The following is a 20387-nucleotide window of genomic DNA, read 5'->3' as shown; positions in this document are numbered from 1 at the left end:
TTTATAGATAATTGCAAAACTTTCTGGAGAAAACCTGGTCTTGTTAGGAAAGACAGCATCCATCACACTTTGGATGGAGCAGCTCTCATTTATAAAAATCTGGCCAAAGTTATTAAATCCCCCAAAATGTGACTATTCAGAGTTGGGACCAGGAAGCAGAGTTACAGTCTTACATGTTCTCTGCAGCCTTTCTCCTCCTGTTATCCCCCTAAAATCCCATCCCCTTAGAAACTGTGTCAGCTCCCAAACACCAAAAAGCAAACTCGAAATTTGCAAGATAAATATGAAAAATTACAAAGAAAGACTAATACAGTATCCACATCTGCACCACAGAGTAAAACAGTGAGATGTGGAATATAAAACATTAGGTCTCTCTCTTCCAAGTCTCTGGTAGTACATGACTTTTTCAGTTTTTCAGTTCAATTCAATTTTATTTATACAGCACTAAATCACAACAACGGTCGCCTCAAATTGCTTTATATTGTAAAGCAGACCCTACAATAATATACAGAGAAAAACCCAACAATCATATGACCCCCTATGAGCAAGCACTTTGGTGACAGTGGGAAGGAAAAACTCCCTTTTAACAGGAAGAAACCTCAAGGAGAACCAGAAAACAAGCAGAGAAGGAAGACAGGATAAAGACATGCTGTGGAAGAGAGACAGAGGTTAATAACAGATATGATTCAATGCAGAGAGGTCTGTTAACACATAGTGAGTGAGAAAGGTGACTGGAAAGGAAAAACTCAATGTATCATGGGAATCCCCGGCAGCCTACGTCTATTGCAGCCTGAAGGGGCCTGAAAACTGAAGGCTCTGCCTCCCATTCTACTTTTAAATACTCTAGGAACAACAAGTAGGCCTGCAGTGTGAGAGCGAAGTGCTCTAATAGGGTGATATGGTACTACAAGGTCATTACGATAAGATGGGGCCTGATTATTTAAGACCTTGTATGTGAGGAGCAGGATTTTGAATTCTGGATTTAACAGGAAGCCAAAACAGGAGAAATCTGCTCTCTCTTTCTAGTCCCTGTCAGGACTCTTGCTGCAGCATTTTGGATTAGCTGAAGGCTTTTCATTGAGCTTTTAGGACTTCCTGATAATAATGAATTACAGTCGTCCAGCCTGGAAGTAATAAATGCATGAACTAGTTTTTCAGCATCACTCTGAGACAGGATATTTCTAACTTTAGAGATGTTGCACAAATGGAAGAAAGCAGTCTTCTTTTTTTTAATTGTTTATTTTATTTTCATTTACTGAACACGGGACAGACTTGACTGGGGAAAAGAAAAGGGAGAAAGAAAGAGGGAAAGAAAAAGAGCAGGGAAGAGGAATGGTGATAAAGGGCAAAAACCAACAAAACAAACAGACAAAAAATACAGATATCAATCACCTGGATCACCTGTTGAGAAAGAAAAAAGAGAAAACAAGCAAAGAAAAAGAGAGCAATACAATAAACAACATCATGATGATATATGGGAATATAACAGTAAATACTAAATATTAGACATTATTGTGCAGCACATAAGATCGACAGTGCACAGTGTGCTTTGAGGTAGGAGCCAAAAAGGGTGTAGTTTGTGTGTGAGCACCCGTGTGTACACCTGTGAGCATGAGCGTGCTTGTATTTAAAAGGTTCCTTCATGTAATGATCTGCTAGAGGGTGTGGGGGGCCACAGCCCCGTCCTCCAGGGCATGAAGCAGGTATGGAGGAGATCCAGGCTCCAGATATCCAGAGGCCCAAAGAGCAAAGGAGACCAAGGAAGACAAGCAGCCACCGGGAGTGAGCTGGTGCGTACCTGGACGCCCATCCCCGGACACAAAGAACCACCAATGCACTGATGTCTGAGGGCGTCTGCCACTGGCAGGGGGAGTGGTGGGGGGAGATAGGCCTCCATGGAGGGCCTGAGATGTCCCCAGAGAGGTGGCGTCTGATACCCAACCTGACATATAGACACAAACAAACAGGCACACACAGATACAAACATCCATTCCCACCTTCCTGCTCTCATATGCAAGTCTTACATACTTGTTTAATATGTGCGTTGAAGGACATGTCCTGGTCAAAAATGACTCCAAGGTTCCTCACAGTGTTACTGGAGGCCAAGGTAATGCCATCCAGAGTAAGAATCTGGTTAGATACCATATTTCTAAGCTTTTCAGGGCCGAGTACAATAACCTCAGTTTGATCTGAATTAAGAAGCAGAAAGTTAGCGGCCATCCAGGTCTTTATGTCTTTAAGACATTCCTGCAGTTTAACTAATTGGTGTGTGTTATCTGGCTTCATGGACAGATAGAGCTGGGTGTCATCTGCATAGCAGTGAAAATGTATGCTATGTCTTCTAATGATGCTGCCTAAGGGAAGCATGTATAATGTAAACAGAATTGGTCCTAGCACTGAACCCTGTGGAACTCCATAATTGACCTCAGTGTGTGAAGAGGACTCTCCATTTACATGCACAAATTGGAGTCTATTAGATAGATATGATACAAACCACTGCAGCACAGTACCTGTAATACCTACAGCATGTTCTAATCGCTCTAATAGGATATTATGGTCGACAGTATCGAACGCTGCACTGAGGTCTAGCAGGACAAGCACAGAGATGAGTCCACTGTCAGAGGCCATAAGAAGATCATTTGTAACCTTCACTAAAGCTGTTTCTGTGCTGTGCTGAGCTCTGAAACCTGACTGAAACTCTTCAAATAAACCTCTGCAGATGATCTGTTAGCTGTTTGACAACTACTCTTTCAAGGATGTTTGATATGAAAGGAAGGTTGGAGACTGGCCTATAATTAGCTAAGACTGCTGGGTCTAGAGATGCTTTTTGAGTAAAGGTTTAACTACAGCCAGCTTGAAGGCCTGTGGTACATAGCTGATTATTAGAGATAGGTTGATCATATTTAAGATCGAAGAATTAATTAATGGCAGGACTTCTTTGAGCAGTTTTGTAGGAATGGGGTCTAAAAGACACGTTGATGGTTTGGAGGAAGTAATTATTGAAGTTAACTCAGAAAGATCAATTGGAGAAAAAGAGTCTAAATGAATATCAATGGTACTAAGAGTAGCTGTAGATAATATGACATCTGTGGGATGGTTATTGGTAATTTTTTCTCTAATGACTAAAATTTTATTTGTGAAGAAGTTCATGAAGTCATTACTAGTTAACGTTAAAGGGATGGTTGGCTCAACAGAGCTCTGACTGTTTGTCAGCCTGGCCACAGTGCTGAAGAGAAACCTGGGGTTGTTCTTATTTACTTCAATCAGTGATGAGCCACTTAATAATTGATCAACAAATCGATGAACTCTGCCTTACAGAAACCTGGTTACAGCAGGATGATTATGTTAGTTTAAATGAATAAACCCCCCACGAGTCATACTAACTGTCATAAACCTCAAAGCACAGAGGTGGCAGCAATATTCCTGACCAGCTTATTAATCAACCAAAGACCAAGACAGACATTCAATTCATTTGAAAGTCTGATGCTCAGCCCTGTCCACCCCAGCTGGAAAACTCAGAAACCAGTCTGTGATTATCTATCGTCCACCTCGGCCTTACTCAGAGTTTCTGTCTGACTTCTCAGACTTTTCATCTGATTTAGTGCTCAGCTCAGATACAATAATCAATGTGGGTGATTTTAACATCTTCTTCTAACATATAGTATAGAAACTGAACATTTAGTGGTGTTTCCTGAAAACCCTCTCTTGTCTGAACATTTCCTGATAACGCTAGTTTTTATATAACAGTTTATATAATAAAAACCTGCTACCACCGCCGAGTTGGCCCCGTGTGCCCACCAAGAGGCACCTGATAACAAGCTGCTGTGATTAGAAGCGAAGGCAGAAACTTGCACAGCAAATACGATCTGTGATGTTTTTGTTCCGTGTTGCATTAAATGTGCTGTCATAAATAACTGATGAGGACATGTTGGAATAGGTAGGGAGGAGTTGTCTTTCCTTTCCTCACAGGGAGATGTCCACTCCTGGAGATGTAAGATGAGCCAAGGGCTGGACTACGTCGCAAATAAGGGAGAAGCCAAGTCTAAACAGTGGCTACGCCTCAACTTTTTAACCAGTCATATTAGAATTCTGTTTGTGTGTCTCATAATAAAAGTGCTTGCTGCTTGTGTGCAGTGGCCTTTCTATGTCTGGACAGAAGGAGGTCTGTGGCACCTTGTAAAATTAACTTGAAACTTGTAATTAACTAATTACATTAACTAACTGTGTAATACATTTTGAAAACTTATACTTTGAGTTTATTTGTCTTTTCTCAAAAAGAAAAATAACCCAACAGTGTGTGTAATCTGCTCAGTGTAACCCGAAGATGTATTTATACGTGAATCACTGAATTAAGAAGGACAAAGACCATAAAAAAGTTTTGCTTTTCTCCTGAACACAAAGGGTTAGAATTATCACTACTAATGACTTAGGTGCATTTTAAACTGAGCCAGACTATTTGTTATTCGCTGCTTCCAGGATTTATGTATGGCTAGGCCAACCTGATTCTGGCACTGAGGAACACCAGACAAGTCCAACGTGACAAAACTCTTCTCGAGTTCAACACATTTCATTCACCAAATGCTCGATGTCTCAAATGAAAATGAATAACAGGAGAAAATGACACCTTCACGAGTAGGTCAGAGTTTTTCAGATTTTCTGTGTTTTATTGAGGACTAGCTTGGTGCTGAAACCTCTCATATGTGACATGCTCAGTTGGCAGCGATGGTCTGGTCGATCCAGGCACGCAGCTTGGTGACACGGGCATAGACTGCAGGAGTGGAGGTAGAGCAAGTTGAGCTTCCCCAGGACACAATACCAACCAGAGTCCAGGCTCCAGATTTCTCACAGACCAGAGGACCACCAGAGTCACCCTGAGAAATAAGAATAAATAAGACATTATAAAAAGCTAAATGGTAAATGGACTGGTTTTCTACATTATCTGAGCACTCAAAGCACTTTACACAACTTGCCTCATTCACCCATTCGGCCACGCCCTTTTGTCAATGCTCTTTTGATGCATCGGGGCGCAGCTTTGTATGTTGCCGAAGGATATTTGGCATGCAGACTTTAGCAACCAGGGCTCAAATTGTAATTGTAATTGATGGAGGTCCCACTCACCATGCAGGAGGAGACTCCGGAGGCTCCAGCGCAGATCATCAGATCAGTGACTTGGCTGCCCCAGTAAGACTGGCAGTTAGTGTTGGTCAGCAGGGGCAGGGCAGCCTGCTGCAGACGGGGTGGTGTGTTGGCAGCTGCAACACACACACAAACACATCAGACATTAGAGACTTTTTTATCATGCTCTATCATTCCTCGTGTTTTAGCACAACTGTTAAAGCTCCACCTGGTGGTCTCATTACAGTCCAAACCCACTTACGGTATATGTGATTGTTTGGAATGAATCCCTATCTAATAATTGTTTAACCGATCAGTGTCTACGAGGACATAATAACAAAGAATAACAGGTGGGTGAGCTCTTACCGTTGTAGCGGGTCAGACCCCAGCCAGTGGTCACACACTTCAAGCCTCCGGGGAAGTTGTCGGAAGTCTCGGCCACACAAACTGGGGAAACACGTGTGCCCAGTTGGGCAGGGGTGGCCAGCTTGATGAGTGTGATGTCGTTGTTGATGGTGTAACTGTTGTAGTTGGGGTGCCTGAACACCTGTTGGGAAGTGACATCGTTATGAGCGGCCAACAAACCCTGACATGTAGCTATGCGATGAAAGCTGATGCAGTGTTTCACCCACCTTGCCGGGAGCCAGGGTCTGGATGTTCTCGGCACTGGAGGAACGGTCGTGCTCTCCGAGGATCACACGGTCGGAGGTCCTGCACAGAAAAGAACAGAAGCATGTGGGCATTTCTGAGATCACCACATTACCTGAAAACTGTTTTTACTTAGTTTTATTCTACCCCAGATACACAGCAATGCCCTCTAAACAAGGATTCTCCTCATCAAACATGACTCTACGTCTTAATTGGAGTTTTCAGTCAAAACCAGCTTAAAGTTACCTGATGGTGCAGTGAGCAGCTGTCACCACCCAGTTCTCATTGATGAGAGAACCACCACAGAAATGGAAGCCGGTGTAGTCCTGTTACAGCAAAATGAACATCAACGGTTAGACATTTCCATCTGATTGTGTGGTGAGCTGTGACAGCGTCTTTGTTTCTTCATTTACCTGGAGGGACACCTGCCAGGGCCAGGAGTGAGGCACTGCCTCCTCACCGTTCACAATGCGGGCGTAACCGGTGATGACAGGACGGATGGCGGGAACTCCGCACCCTGGTGACATCAGAACATCAGGATTATGCCATTAATGAAAATAAAATTAATGTAACTGTAACATTGGCACTAACTGTAAAATTAAACAACATGTTTCACCCAATGAGCTGTAACATTAGAGAGTTTGTCTCACCGTAGGCGGTGCCAATGAAGGCGAGACAGGAGAGGATCCACAGGAAGGCCATGGCTAGATCATGTCAGGGCAACCTATTGGAGGAGCTTTTATACAACAGGGATATGGTGTGATTGGATGGAACCAGGGCTGTTATAGGCAACATCTTATCAGTGGACAGTGGGAGTTTTAGCAGGTGATGCTGACAAGCTGCAAAGTTTGATTTTCCAATGTGAGGGACTAAGACTTTTACATGTGAACCATCTTGAGGTCTTCTTGAATTCTTCTCTCAGCCTTCAGTGCTTCTCCAGCTTTTCGTGTTACCTCTTTCTGATGGTGCTGTCATTCAGTATTGCTTTGTCTGTCACTACAACTGTCTTCCTCTGCTTGTCCATCACTACTATGTCTTCTTTGTTAACCATCACCTGTTTGTCTGCCTCTGTCTGGAAATCCCACAGGATCTTAGCTCGGTCATTCCCGACCACCCTAGTGGGTGTGTCCCATTTTGACCACTGGACTTTCATGCCATACTTGGCACACATGTTCCTGTATAATATGCCAGCAAGTTGATTATGGCGTTCCATGTATGCCCTGCCTGCTAGCATCTTACACCCCACTGTTACGTGCTGGGTGGTCTCAAGGGCATCCTTAAGGCCCTTCACATAGGAGTGGATGGAATGGAATGCTCTGCGCTGACCACTAGTTGGAGCAAAGGACCCAAAATTTGTGTTGCACTGGCTGCTGCACTCTGCTTGCATGCCATGTTTTTTTGCAGCCACTCTACCAGATGAGCCTGCTCCTTGTCATTACAAAACATGCATCTCTCTGACTTTATATCCTCTATGAGAGATCGTGCCATGATTAGTGCCTCCATGCTGTGTAGAATTTCAGGATGTCAGCCACTTCCTTTATCTGCTGGTGCATCCTGTGCCGGGGCCTGTCCTTCTTTCTGGGGATCCTTCAGGTAGCCATAATGGGCGTCATAGATGCTCATGGAGTGCAGTCTGCTTCTTCAGCAAGTTGGCGTGCATCAGGCCTGGTGCTTTATATTGGAGACCCTTTCTTTGATGTCTGCCCCCGTGATGGTTGCTATGGTCTGCTCTTAGACCAGCCATTATGAGCATTGACTGGCCAAGAGGTTTTAGCTTGGCTTGCTGTATAGTTGGCTAACTTCCTTCCTTCTACTTTGATATTCTCCTTCTGCTTGTCTGTAATGCAGCATTCACATCCCTCACATTGTTTTGGTAACCGACTACAGGTTTCAGGTTTCCAGCTTCGCCACAATCTGTTGGGTCAGCCGCTCTCCGTACTTGGTGCTCAATCTTGGGTGGGGATGAAAGTATCTCCCCCCTGACCTACTAGTTGTTTTGCTGTCAGTCCGTAGCTCCTGTTTTTAGCTGTTTAACGTCTGTTGTTGCCTGACATTTACTTTTTCATGGGTTACATCAAACATTAGTCAGTGATTCCTGACAAATGTTAGTAAATGAGTAAAGGAAAATTTTAAAATAGTGTTAAAATAAAATAAAACTATTTAGAAAATCTAAATCCTCATATATATTTTTTGTTCCCACTCTTGATCTTCCTCCTCTTATTTTTGTGAAACTAATACATTTTTTGATTTATTTTTAACTCAATTCCAAATGTTTGAAATCAATTAACAAAATGTAAAAAAATGAGGGCATAAACACAACCCATACATTAATAGCTAAATTATTAATATTCACAAGACTAACTGCTGCACTTTTTACTTCTATTGAATTTATTTGTGAAATTTGAAAGCAGAGCTGCATGTTTAACAAAACTGTTTTTTTAAATATATAATTCACTTAAATGTAACATGTAGATTATTGCTGTTATTATTTGTAAATGCATCTGTAAGAGCTCTCAGTTGATTGATTTATTGAACTTTAATTTTTTTTTTAAATTTGGGATTGAACTAATTCAAGTGTGTTGTGTTAACATTAAAAACAAACTGAAACAATTACTTTAGTTTCACCGCACTTCTTTAGTATTTTTGTCCACTCTCATGTTTCCAGTTGGTTCCTGCTGTTATCTGGGTATTGACCTCCATTTTTCTGAAACAGGTGTGCATTTCCCAGCATTGAGTGTTTATCAGCAGCAAGTGGACTTAAACATTTTGTATGTGTTCTGACATCAACATTCTTATTATTCATTATTAGTATTTCTTAGTTAGTATTGTTAGGATCTGATCAGATGATGCAAAAAAAAAAAACAAAGCAAGAAACAAAAAACAAGCAAATACACAAACATCTGCCCTAAGATGCACTAATGGGTTTTGAAGAGTTTGTGTAATCATTAACATGTTTAACCTATTTAAACAGCTCTGAGAACCTGGATAGTTTTATTGGCCTGAGTTAAAAATGAAAGAAAAAAAAGAAAAGTCATGTTTATGTGACAAATGAAATGAGTTCCAGCTCTGCAAGCTTTACGATGTCAATTGCTGTTTAGTTTTTACAATGAAAAATCGATGTGGAACACCTTTTAGCCTTTTCATGAGATGCCATTTTTTGTGTGTGTCTTGTGATGAGTATAAATAACTGAACTGGATAGATGTGAAGTGAATACTTCAGTTTGAAACATCCTTCAAAGGGAGTTTTTATCTGTTATTGAAATAAGTAAAACTGTTTGGAAAAGATGAATGTTGGTCCTCGTGTTTGTTTTCTGTCATCAAGAACAAACTGAACATCTAACTGGTAATCAGCAGAGGCGGCTAACACAGACACACTCACATTCACAACAATGGGCAATTTGAATCACCAACTGACCTAACCCCGCTGTAGCAAACTGTAGCTTATTTTGGTTTGTTGTTTGTTTTTGAAATGAAAAAATATTGTCACATCTATTCTTTATAGCCTGTAGCACATTTAAACAACAGACGCTCACCCAAAGTCCTCATTTACATTCCAGGTCTCTTAATAAACACAGAATCAATATATAAGAAAACTGTGTTGGTGTTCATTGGGCAAGATAACCCCGAGTTCGCCTCCAAAGCATCTGTCATATAAATGTTATGTAAAAAGCACCTATGTAGAAAAAAAGTGTTTGTATGAATGTGTGAATGACGCATGTTGCATAAAGTGCTTTGAGTGCTCAGAGTAGAAAAGTGCTGTATAAGAAACACTCCAATATCATTTAAATACAGATTGTGGTTTTTAAATGTAATTTTTTTTATTTGGCCACTTACAGTGAGTCAGAGGCAACTTAAGCATATCTACATAATTACCGCAAGAAGACACAAAAGTGGTTGAGTAATTAAAAGTGATGAACTTGAGAATTACTGCTTTGGGAACCAAATGGTAGTGTGTCGAGGTTTCTCAGACCGGCAGCAGAAGCATGCTAGTATACTGTGTGACTCCTGTTCACAGCTCTGAGTGACTGCTACTGTTTCTGATGCAGTTTGGTTTTTGGTTTTTTGGGATGTTTTTTTATTGTTGTTGTTTTGAGGGGGTTTATTTGTTCCATTGTTTATTTTGTAACAAACTGGCACAGTGGACTCTAAACCAAATATTTAAAATGCGATCAAAGTCAGACTTTCAGCTTTAATTGTTTTACAAAAATTTACCATGAATGTTTTAAGAAACCAGCAAATAATCCCATTTTCAGAGGTATAGAATTAATGGAAAAACTGACTGACATTATGACTAAAGAAGCAGACAATATCTGAAGTGTTGAACTTGTCTTTTATAGCTTTTCACTATAATTTTAATGTAACCGTAAATATGAGATGTTAGTGCAAGAGAGGGAGGCCATCATTTTCCTGAAAATGGAAATAAAGCAATTTAAAAAGAGCAAGAACAAAATTTTAGTCGCTTGTCGTGGCAGGTGTAACACTATCAACAACTACAATCAAAATACGCCTGTGTTAACAACATGGTGTGAACTACTGTTTACACGTTTCAGTTATTAAACACAAAACTGAAGACAGAGAGACTCACAAAAAAGCAGCAGCTGACGGGAAGAAGCGCAGCATCGGTGATGTCCGTGGGTTCTACGCTTCACTCATCACAAAGGATTTTTTTATTCAAGTATTAAAAACAGTTCTTATGAAATTACTATTATTATTGGTTTGTTCAGTTAATTGTGAGGCTATTAAACTGGGGGACTACGTCTATATCTATCCACTCTTTGGTTTACTTAGGCGAAAGTATAAAATCTATGGCTCTGTTCAACAAATTATAGACTAACTGTATGTTTCCCGACAGTTTGAAGGGAGCCAAAGTTTATTAGAAATTAAATCAGGATTCTATTTTACTCTGGAGCTTAAATTTTATTTATACAGCACCAAATCACAACAACAGCCGTCTAAGGCGTTTTATATAGTCAGGTAGACCTTACAGAGAAAAACCCAACAATTATATGACCTTTGGCGACGGTGGGAAGGAAAAACTCCCTTTTAACAGGAAGAAACCTCCGGCAGATCCAGGCTCAGGGAGGGGCAGCCAGCTGCTGTGACTTACAACCCTCAGTAAGAGGTGGAAGCAGGGCTGAGTATACTTGCGTCTCCTTTAGAGTACCTGGCCTTCTTGGTGCTTGGAAGGTGCCCATCCAGACTCCATTACGGACATCGGGGGAGCATGCTTGGGACAAGCGTAGTCTGAACCCGAGTGATGTTCTATTACTCAGCTCCTGTGTTAATAACTCTTATTGATAAGGAAAACCATGTTCATGCTGCAGGTTGATTTTGTAATCAAACCATAAATGTCTTGGACACTCAGCTAGAGAAAGGGACTGTGCTGTCAGCTGATCACCACCTAATGGTGACATGGAGCAGGCGCCAAGTTTTATTTTGCAGGCATTTTAATCTGTAATAAATATGTGAAACTGTAAACAAATACTTTGATTCCTTTGGAAAAGTCTGTGCATCTCTGGAAACTAAAGGTGAGCGCATTGTTGCTTTTCTTTGTAATGTTTTTTGTTGTTGTTGTTTGTGTGTTGTTTTTAAATGTGCTTATAAATAAATCAATTGATGTAAATATGAAAAGATGCTGATGTTCAGTCTTGTTCACATGTTTAACATACTACAGTTTATTAATAGTGGGGTTTTTCTCATGTTATTTCTTTTTAGGCCATTTACAAAAACACTTTCTTGTACAATGTCTTTGTTAAAGAGTGAAACAACTTACAAAGAAGACACACAAACATACGCAAGAAACACACACATGCACAGCCCTAATCTGCTTTTAAGACTGATGTAGCTAATTTTGTGGAAAAGTAATCAAGCTGACATGCTCACATGCTGTATGGTGTGGGCGTCTGAGAGAAGGGCGCCATGCTGTGCTGCCCTTTTAAGAAGTGATGAAATATGCTAAAGCAAACTCAGTAAGCAAAGTAGATTCAGGCTCTGCTGAAAGAAGTCAAAGTCTAACACAGTCTCTGATTTTCAGGTTTTTTATTATCATCGATGACCTGGGTCCACACTCTGATGTCACACTTCTGGGGTCTTATGGGGTTTGTGGGTGTCCCTGGTGGAGGAGGTTTAGCTGTTTAGCTTTTAGTTGGAAGCCAGGATCTGGTCGACCCACCCACGGAGCTGGGTGACTCGGGCGTAGACAGCAGGAGTGGAGGTGGAGCAGCGGCTGCTTCCCCAAGATACGATACCAACCAGAGTCCACACGTTGTCCTTTTGACAGACCAGAGGTCCGCCAGAGTCACCCTGAGAAAGAGAGTAATGAACAACAAACAAGACCAACAGGTACGTGGAAGCGTCCAACACTAGAACGGGACAAAGCGTGTGTGAAGAAAATCTGGAATGGTTTCCAGGTGGGTGGGCGGGTCCTTACCATGCAGGAAGTGGCACCAGCTCCACCGGCACGGATCATGACGTCAGAGATGTTGCTGCCCCAGTGTTTCTTGCACTCCGCGTTGGACAGCAGAGGCAGGGCGGCCTGCTGTAGGTTATTGGGAGTACTGGGAGCTGTGGGACAGTAACCATGGAACATTTTTGTCATAAATGCCTGTCACACTGATAATACACATAGTTTGTCTGATAATATTTCTGATGGAGAAATACGTGAACCACAACTTTTCCAACTTGACAATTTGAGCAGAATTAACTGTTAGCAGAACGTTTTTGTTGGCTAAAGAAAGAAACTGCAATAAACTGCACTGAGGGTTAAACTCAGACTGCCCTCTCCTCCTGTGCAAGACATCTCACTGTTGTAACGAGTCAGATCCCAGCCGGTAGTGACGCATTTCATGCCAGCAGCGAAGCTGTCGGTAGTGTCGGCAAGGCAGACGGGAGACACGTTGGTGCCCAGGCGAGCAGGGCTGGCCAGCTTGATCAGGGTGATATCATTGTTGATGGTTTGGGGGTTCCAGCTGGGGTGAGTGAAGACCTGTGAGAAGTATGGAGGGAGGGGTTAGATATGGGAAAAGTGCATGCTCTGAAAGCTCGTTGGTTGATGATTGGTTCTCACCTTGGCGGGCTTCAGCACCTGGATGTTTTCAGTGGAGCCATAACCCTTATTGTGCTCTCCAACAATCACATTGTGGTAGGTCCTAGCAGTAGGATAGGAATGCAACTTTTAAATGTCAAAACACACAATGAAAAAGTGTTATTATTCAGTCCACAGACACGCTATCCTCATACCACAAATACCTGTTGAAAGGGAATTTATCCATAGCAGTCCAACACAAAAGCAACGTTGTCTGTCTGTCAGACAAAAAGTCTACAATAATCAGCTGTTTTAGGAATTTAATAAGCCAACTGTAAACCTCGAGCTGTTTTTATGGGTTTGTATGTTTGTGCAGAACTGAGTCACACAAAGGAAGTCGCACTGTCGGTTTGAATAGATGCATGATATTTGTCTGACTCGTTTTTTAAACTTTTGCATCTTAAGCAGCAACCAGCCGCAGACAGATGTGTGAGCTGATGTGCTGAGGTTTTCTCGTGCTGACCTGACGTTACAGTGAGCAGCAGTCACCACCCACTGCTCGCTGATCAGAGATCCTCCACAGAAGTGGAAGCCGTTGGTTTGCTGTGAGGAAAACAAGAGCAAACTGAGATAATTGTCATGGTCCTGGGCCATGTTGGCCCAGTGTTCTTAGTTTCCTTGTATGTTTGTATTTTGTTCCTTGCTTAGGCCATGTTTTCTGAGTTGCCCTGTTGTGTTGTTCCCTAAGTGTTTTCCCTTCATGGCTTTTCCCCCTGTGTGCCCTCTATGTATTTATGAGCCCTCGTCTCCCTTTGTGGTTGTTTCATGTTTCCCCAGCCCGTTATGTCTGTGTTTTCCCCGTGCTCTCTCTCCTCCTGTCTGAACCTCTGTGCACTTCCTGTTTACTTTGTGACTCTCACGCCCGTACATGTCATGTTCAGTTCACCCCGCCCTGTCTCGTTATGATTATCAGTGTCACCTGTGTTCCCCGTGTGTTCCCACTTTCCTCGTTAACCCTCTGTGTATTTCTGTCTGCGTCTCCCTCTGTTCAGCGTGACGTCGTCCCTCATGCCGTGTGTGGATCTCCCTGTGTCTCTCTGTGAGTTCTTAGTTTGTGGTTTCCCAGTTTAGTTTAGTTTGTATATTTGTTCTGCCAGCGAATAAAGCTGAGTTTTGAGTTCATTCCCTCGTGCCTGTGAGTCCTGCATTTTGGGTCCTACTCCTGCCTGCCGCACGGCGATTCGTGACAGTACGACGTCACCACAACATGGACCCAGCAGACTTACCCGGGGAGAGCGATCTGATACGTGTCCAACGCCTAGTCGAGTGGATAACCCACACTTCCAATACAAGGGCAAAGATTGTGGGGATAAATGCTATCGAAGCAATCCTCAAAGGAAATTCTCATCTCCGCCAGGTCAGAGGATGTTTGGACTTATTGGCCAATTTGAATGAAGCCCGGGAGGCGGCGCGAACTCGGGAAATATCAGACTTGGCCCAGCAGCAACAGACAACAGCCACCCTGGAGCAGCCGCGTCAGTTTCACCGGCCGGATGAGGTTTTGCCCGGCCCTTTGGAGCTATCTGCGGGGAAGAAACGGCATTCACGCCGCCGACGCGCCACCCCACAGCCGGACATTCGGCCTTCTAATTCACCTGCTGTGCTACCAGAAGCTCAGTCAGCTCCCTCGCAGCCCTTCCCAGCTCAGTCAGCTCCCTCGCAGCCCTTCCCAGCTCAGTCAGCTCCCTCGCAGCCCTTCCCAGCTCAGTCAGCTCCCTCGCAGCCCTTCCCAGCTCAGTCAGCTCCCTCGCAGCCCTTCCCAGCTCAGTCAGCTCCCTCGCAGCCCTTCCCAGCTCAGTCAGCTCCCTCGCAGCCCTTCCCAGCTCAGTCAGCTCCCTCGCAGCCCTTCCCAGCTCAGTCAGCTCCCTCGCAGCCCTTCCCAGCTCAGTCAGCTCCCTCGCAGCCACCCTCAGTTCAGTCTCCTGTGTCCCCGCTAGCTCAGCCATTAACTCCACCACACGCTCCATTTTCACCTCTACCATCGCTTCAGTCATCAGTTCGGTCTGCCACTCAGTCGCCCTTAGTTCTGTCATCCACACTACCACCTGTTTCCCCTCCACCACCACCATCACTACACCCAGCCATTCAGGCTGCTACTCAGTCAGACATTCAACCCATAGCCCTGCCGTTAATATGCTCTGTAGCTGAGCCACTAGCCGCCCGACCCGCAGCCACTTCAGCCACTCCTCCACCCGTCACACCTCCACTACAACCATCACTGCAGTCTCTAGCGCAGTCTCCTGCAGCTCTGCTTTCCCCAGTGCGGTCTCCAGTGTCCCCAGTGCGGTCTCCAGTGTCCCCAGTGCGGTCTCCAGTGTCCCCAGTGCGGTCTCCAGTGTCCCCAGTGCGGTCTCCAGTGTCCCCAGTGCGGTCTCTAGTGTCCCCAGTGCAGCCTCCTGCAGCCCTGCTTTCCCCAGTGCAGTCTCCAGTGTCCCCAGTGCAGCCTCCTTTAGCACAGTCACCCACTCAACCACCAGCACCACAACCGTCACTACCTCTAGTTCATTCCCCTGTGAAGTCATTAACTCCACCACCTACTCCACTCTCACCACCACCGTTACTACAGACATCAGTTCAGTCCCCTGTGCAGTCGTTTACTTCTCCACCGTTAGCAGCTCAGGTCCCCGTGTGTCCAGCAGCTCAGGTCCCCGTGTGTCCAGCAGCTCAGCTCGCACCTGAACCATTGGCCCAGTCCCCGACAGCAATACGGTCTTCTGTTCGGCTTAACATTCAGCCAGGGGTCCCAAACCTCTCTGGCTCTACATCAGCTCCTGCTGGAAGCTCGGATGAGCTCATCCAGGACTCCGCGGCTCCCACGCCGCCATCTACCTCGTCCGCTGGGGGTTCCAGTGAGCCCGGCCAGCACCTCCTCGTCTCCGCTGGAGGGTCCGAGGGGCCCGTTCGGCCTCCTGTCTCCGCTGGAGGGTCCGAGGGGCCCGTTCGGCCTCCTGTCTCCGCTGGAGGGTCCGAGGGGCCCGTTCGGCCTCCTGTCTCCGCTGGAGGGTCCGAGGGGCCCGTTCGGCCTCCTGTCTCCGCTGGAGGGTCCGAGGGGCCCGTTCAGCCTCACGCCGCATCAGCTGGAGGGCCCGAGGAGCCTGTCCAGCCGCCATCTGCGACCGCTTCGTCATTGCCTGGTCCGGCTGCATCTGCCTGTGCTTCTGCTACGCCTGGGCCAGCCTCTGCCTCTGCTTCTGCTACGCCTATAATGAAGAAGAAGAAGGAGAAGAAGCTGCTTGCGATTGCTGAGGTCAGCTGACTCACCTGCAGAGACACCTGTCAGGGCCAGGAGTGAGGCACTGCCTCCTCACCGTTGACAATGCGGGCATAGCCAGTGACCCGGGGAGGGATGGCAGGGGTGCCACAGCCTGAGGTTTTGACACAAAGAGAACAAACCAGCAGAGTCACACTGACCGTTTGAAGTACTTCAATATCTAACTGCACAGTAATCTTTGCAACTGAGAGCTGATCATCTCACATGCAGTTACTGTGGCCTAAACTAATAATCAACTTTTTATTAAAAAAATAAGTTTCACAGATCTTCTAATTCATGCAGCAGTTACACATTTAACTTTTAAAAAGTAATAAAAGTGCAGAAAACTTGAGTCAAACTTTGAAAGAAAACTGAACCTGGCACTCTCACCGTAGGCAGCGCTGACAAAGGCGAGGCAGGAGACGATCCAGAGGAAGGCCATGGTGGTCATGGCGATGAAGGGTCAAGCTGCTGTTTTATCCCTGCAGCGTGTTGGACCGTAGCCAATCAGAAGTGTCTTACAGTTTCCTCCTCAAGTTATCAGAGCTCAGGCGATCGTGGGATTCTCACGACCCTGACGAGCAGCTCTGTGATTGGCTGAAAAACGTAAAAAACCAAAATGTTGACGACTGTTTTACTCGGGAACATCTATAGGTGCTCATGTAGTTTTATCAAAACCCAAGTTTGTTAAATTAAGCAGATGGAAAATTCAAGAAAACGATGAGAAACGAGGCTGAAAACAGGTTTAATTTCCTGCTGTTTAAATACAAACAATGTACTGCAATCAAACCAAGTATATGGAGTGTATATATGTTTAATCAAAACCAGATTATATACAGAAACGAGTCATATTCAGCAGTATCTTAACTGCATTTTAACTTGTCTTCATAGTATATAGTTATCTTTATTTGCTTTGCTTTGTGTTTTCCATCATGTTTCTGTATTTATCTCCTGTTTAAAATGCATACGTGCTCGCTCTGCGGTAATCTACCGCTGCTTATAAATGTAATCTCGGAATAAACGCGTCTCGATATGACATATTGTTTTTCTATTAGTGGAGCTTCAGTTTAGAGCTGGAACAACGCAGCTCAGTGTGAATGAATCAGCTTTTGATTTGAGTGTGTCGTGCTTGCTAAATCCACTTGGAGTAACAGATGAAATAAATAGAATTTCTATTGAATAACAGAGCACCAGATATCTGTGGTCTAATAAAACTATTAGGCACCCATCACTTTATTTATTGGGAAACAAAATGATTCATGTTTCTGTGAATCAGATACTACACAACATTTTTTTTTTGTATAAATTAAATGATAAAACCCTTTTTGTACCTTGATTAAGAGTGCAGTATTTATTTATTAGTCTCTTTTCCCCTGTCATGTCTATGTTATTCTACTAACACTGTTAATGCTTTGTTTAACCTTAAGGCTTAACCTTTTAATGGAGAATTGCAGGGATTAAAACATCATTTTTATGATGCTAAACAAGATAAATTCAATTATTTTAACCTTCAAATCACCACAAGTGGACATTTATGACTCAGCTGTATGTTAAAATGTGCTGTTGTGATCATTTAATGGGAAAATGCTCCCTGTCAGTTTCAGTTTTCACAGGTATTATATTTTATTATATTAGTGTAGCTAAAATTACAGGGAGTATCATAGGGTTTGTTTGTTGATTGATTTGCTTTGAATTTGTTTAACTATTTTAAAATTTGTCATTATTTCCACAGTTATGGTTTAATAAAGTGTGAAGTAACAAACTATGCAGAAAGAGTGGGACTAATTGTTGTTCATCAAACTTTTACCTGGTCACATATTCATATTATAAATACTAGCCAAAGGTAATGAATAATTTACTCAAACTTGCCATAGGTTTTATCATGTTTTCACTAGTGATACATATAATATTTGTTTTGTAAGAAGTAACTGACACAGACTGTTTAAATAAATGTAAATGTGTTTGAACAATTTGGTTTTTACCTCTTTTTTTTTGCATAAATAAAATAAACTCCCCTCCTTTAGTTCATTAAAATATCTGGGTTGCTTAATGGTTGAGCAAACAGTCTATTTCCACCAGGCTGACGGTGCACGCTGCATATTTAGACAGTACAGTCGGGCAGCTGTGACTCTGACATGTTGCTTTTGTGAGATTATTAATAAGATGTGAACCAAGAAAAGTAACACATTTAAAATTAGCATTAAAAATATGAACATTTTAACTGCCAAAAGTTTCTGTTGTTTCAAGTTTTTCTAACACAAAAATGTGAATCACTTTCATACAGTATCTCAACTGACTGGCTTTGGTTTAAAATTCACTTGATTCAGTTCTGTTTATCTGGACCACAGTGTTTATTTGGATCTCTTTTTTTAATTCTGCCTGGGCTATTAAAGTGCTTCACCTCAGAATATCAGGATCCAGATCCAGCCTCTGCTGGTCCTGAAAGTGTTGCTGTGAAACGCTCGATTGTCAGCACCTGAAGATTGGGAAACCTTGTTTCCATGCACCAGGTTAATGATTGGTCAGAGTGAGGCAGGTGGAGGAAGATCACTCATTGGTTCATCTAATCTCAAAGGCTCTATGACAAACATTTTTCTCAGCTTTTTGTACTTTTTGTACTTTTGCCGAGGACTGCTGTATCACTTCTCCTGAAATCCACCACGATAACTGCAGTAAGACTTCTCTGACACCAGGGGGCAACACGGAGTCAACAAAGACTTCAGCCACGTTGGATCCTGCGCGCTGCGTGTGAGTCTTTTAAACTTTCTTAATGAATTTGTAATAAATGATGAACATTAACATTTTTTCCTTTTGTTGTTGCTCCAGAAAAAATGTCACTGCAGTTAAAATCTTTTCTTTTTCAAATAAAACCTGTCCCATAACCAATTATTGTTTTTATAAATGTATAAAAACAATAATTTATAATTTATAATGTATAATTAATTAAAATAATTAATGAAAGCAAAGAAAGAGACACACACACACACACACACACACACACAGAGACATAGAGACACACACACACACACACACACACACACACAGACAGAGAGACACACACACACACACACACACACACACACAGACAGAGACACACACACACACACACAGACAGAGAGACACACACACACACACACACACACACACAGACAGAGACACACACACACACACACACACACACACACACACACACATACACAGACAGAGAGACACACACACACACACACACACACACACAGACAGAGACACACACACACACACACACACACACACACACAGACAGAGACACACACACACACACACACACACACACATACACAGACAGAGAGACACACACACACACACACACACACACACAGACAGAGACACACACACACACACACACACACACACACACACAGACAGAGACACACACACACACACACACACACACACACACACACACACACACACACACACACAGAGAGAGAGAGAGAGAGAGAGTCTGATTAAATCTCCTGAAACGTTTTCTAAGAAGTTCACATGCAGCAAATTCAGGAACTTCAAGATTAATTAAAACTTTAACAAAACAAAGTCAAAAGTTAATGATTAGTCTGGTTGTCCTCTAATTTAAGTCCCATTTATCCTCTTTAAGGCCTTTGAGGTGATTTCATGTCAGTCAGAATAGCGTTTTAAGGGCATTTATGTCCTGATTCCTTTTTTTTTTAGAGCTTATGACTCCTGGGTTCTCAGTTAAGAGTTTTCTTATTGGATAATGTGCTGAGTTTCAGGTAATGTTTATTTTCTATTATTTTTCTGCTTTGGGTCTTTTAGTTTTGTGTCTTGTTATCTTTGTTAGGCTGCGTATCTCATGTTAAATCTCCTTTAGTGTAGGTTTCATGTTTTGCTACTTCAGATCTTATTTTGCCAGTTTCTCATCTTGTGTGCCCTCGGTTCAAACTCAGGGCTTTCTTGACTGAGAAAAACAGACGATATAGATTCAGGAAAGCCAGACAAAAAAAACCTTGGGGCTGGTTTATCTAATCTCTGTTTGGAGGATCCCTGCCTTTAAACTCCTGCAGGAAAAACTGAGCAGCAACCTCTGGATCTGAGAAATTAAGCCAAGTCAGAAATGTTAGTAACTGCAGTTCCTCCAGGGCCTACTTGAAGCTGCCTGCCGTCAGTCTCTCATAGATTCACTTGTCTACAGGAGGAATAGAGACTTTTACAGCGTGGTTCAAAACACTAAGTTTTATTGAACTTCTAAAATTGAAATAGGGGTTACATTAAGGTCAATTTAATGGTGACACA

The 20387-nt window shown here is 43.1% G+C and overlaps 2 protein-coding genes across 2 annotated transcripts; both read right to left on the bottom strand.

Moving 5' to 3' along the window:
• Nucleotides 1–4637: 4637 nt before the first annotated feature.
• Nucleotides 4638–6524, bottom strand: LOC309709959 (chymotrypsinogen A-like). The gene is made up of 7 exons (XM_082538998.1): nucleotides 6414–6524; nucleotides 6177–6280; nucleotides 6010–6089; nucleotides 5748–5826; nucleotides 5482–5662; nucleotides 5119–5252; nucleotides 4638–4871 (listed from the first exon to the last, which is right to left on the bottom strand). The coding sequence occupies exons 1-7, from the start codon at nucleotides 6463–6465 to the stop codon at nucleotides 4710–4712; spliced, it is 792 nt and encodes a 263-aa protein (XP_082395124.1). The 5' UTR covers nucleotides 6466–6524; the 3' UTR covers nucleotides 4638–4709.
• A 5200-nt stretch (nucleotides 6525–11724) lies between these two features.
• On the bottom strand, nucleotides 11725–16522 carry LOC309709961 (chymotrypsin B-like). The gene is made up of 6 exons (XM_082539001.1): nucleotides 16488–16522; nucleotides 16109–16212; nucleotides 12830–12911; nucleotides 12541–12748; nucleotides 12194–12327; nucleotides 11725–12066 (listed from the first exon to the last, which is right to left on the bottom strand). Exons 2-6 carry the CDS (start codon nucleotides 16171–16173, stop codon nucleotides 11905–11907), a joined length of 651 nt encoding a protein of 216 aa, XP_082395127.1. The 5' UTR covers nucleotides 16174–16212; nucleotides 16488–16522; the 3' UTR covers nucleotides 11725–11904.
• Between the last annotated feature and the right edge of the window lie 3865 nt (nucleotides 16523–20387).

Source organism: Aulonocara stuartgranti, assembly GCF_965226115.1.
Source record: "Aulonocara stuartgranti genome assembly, chromosome: 1".
NCBI lineage: Eukaryota > Metazoa > Chordata > Actinopteri > Cichliformes > Cichlidae > Aulonocara > Aulonocara stuartgranti.
This window is presented reverse-complemented; position numbering and strand designations above follow the sequence as displayed.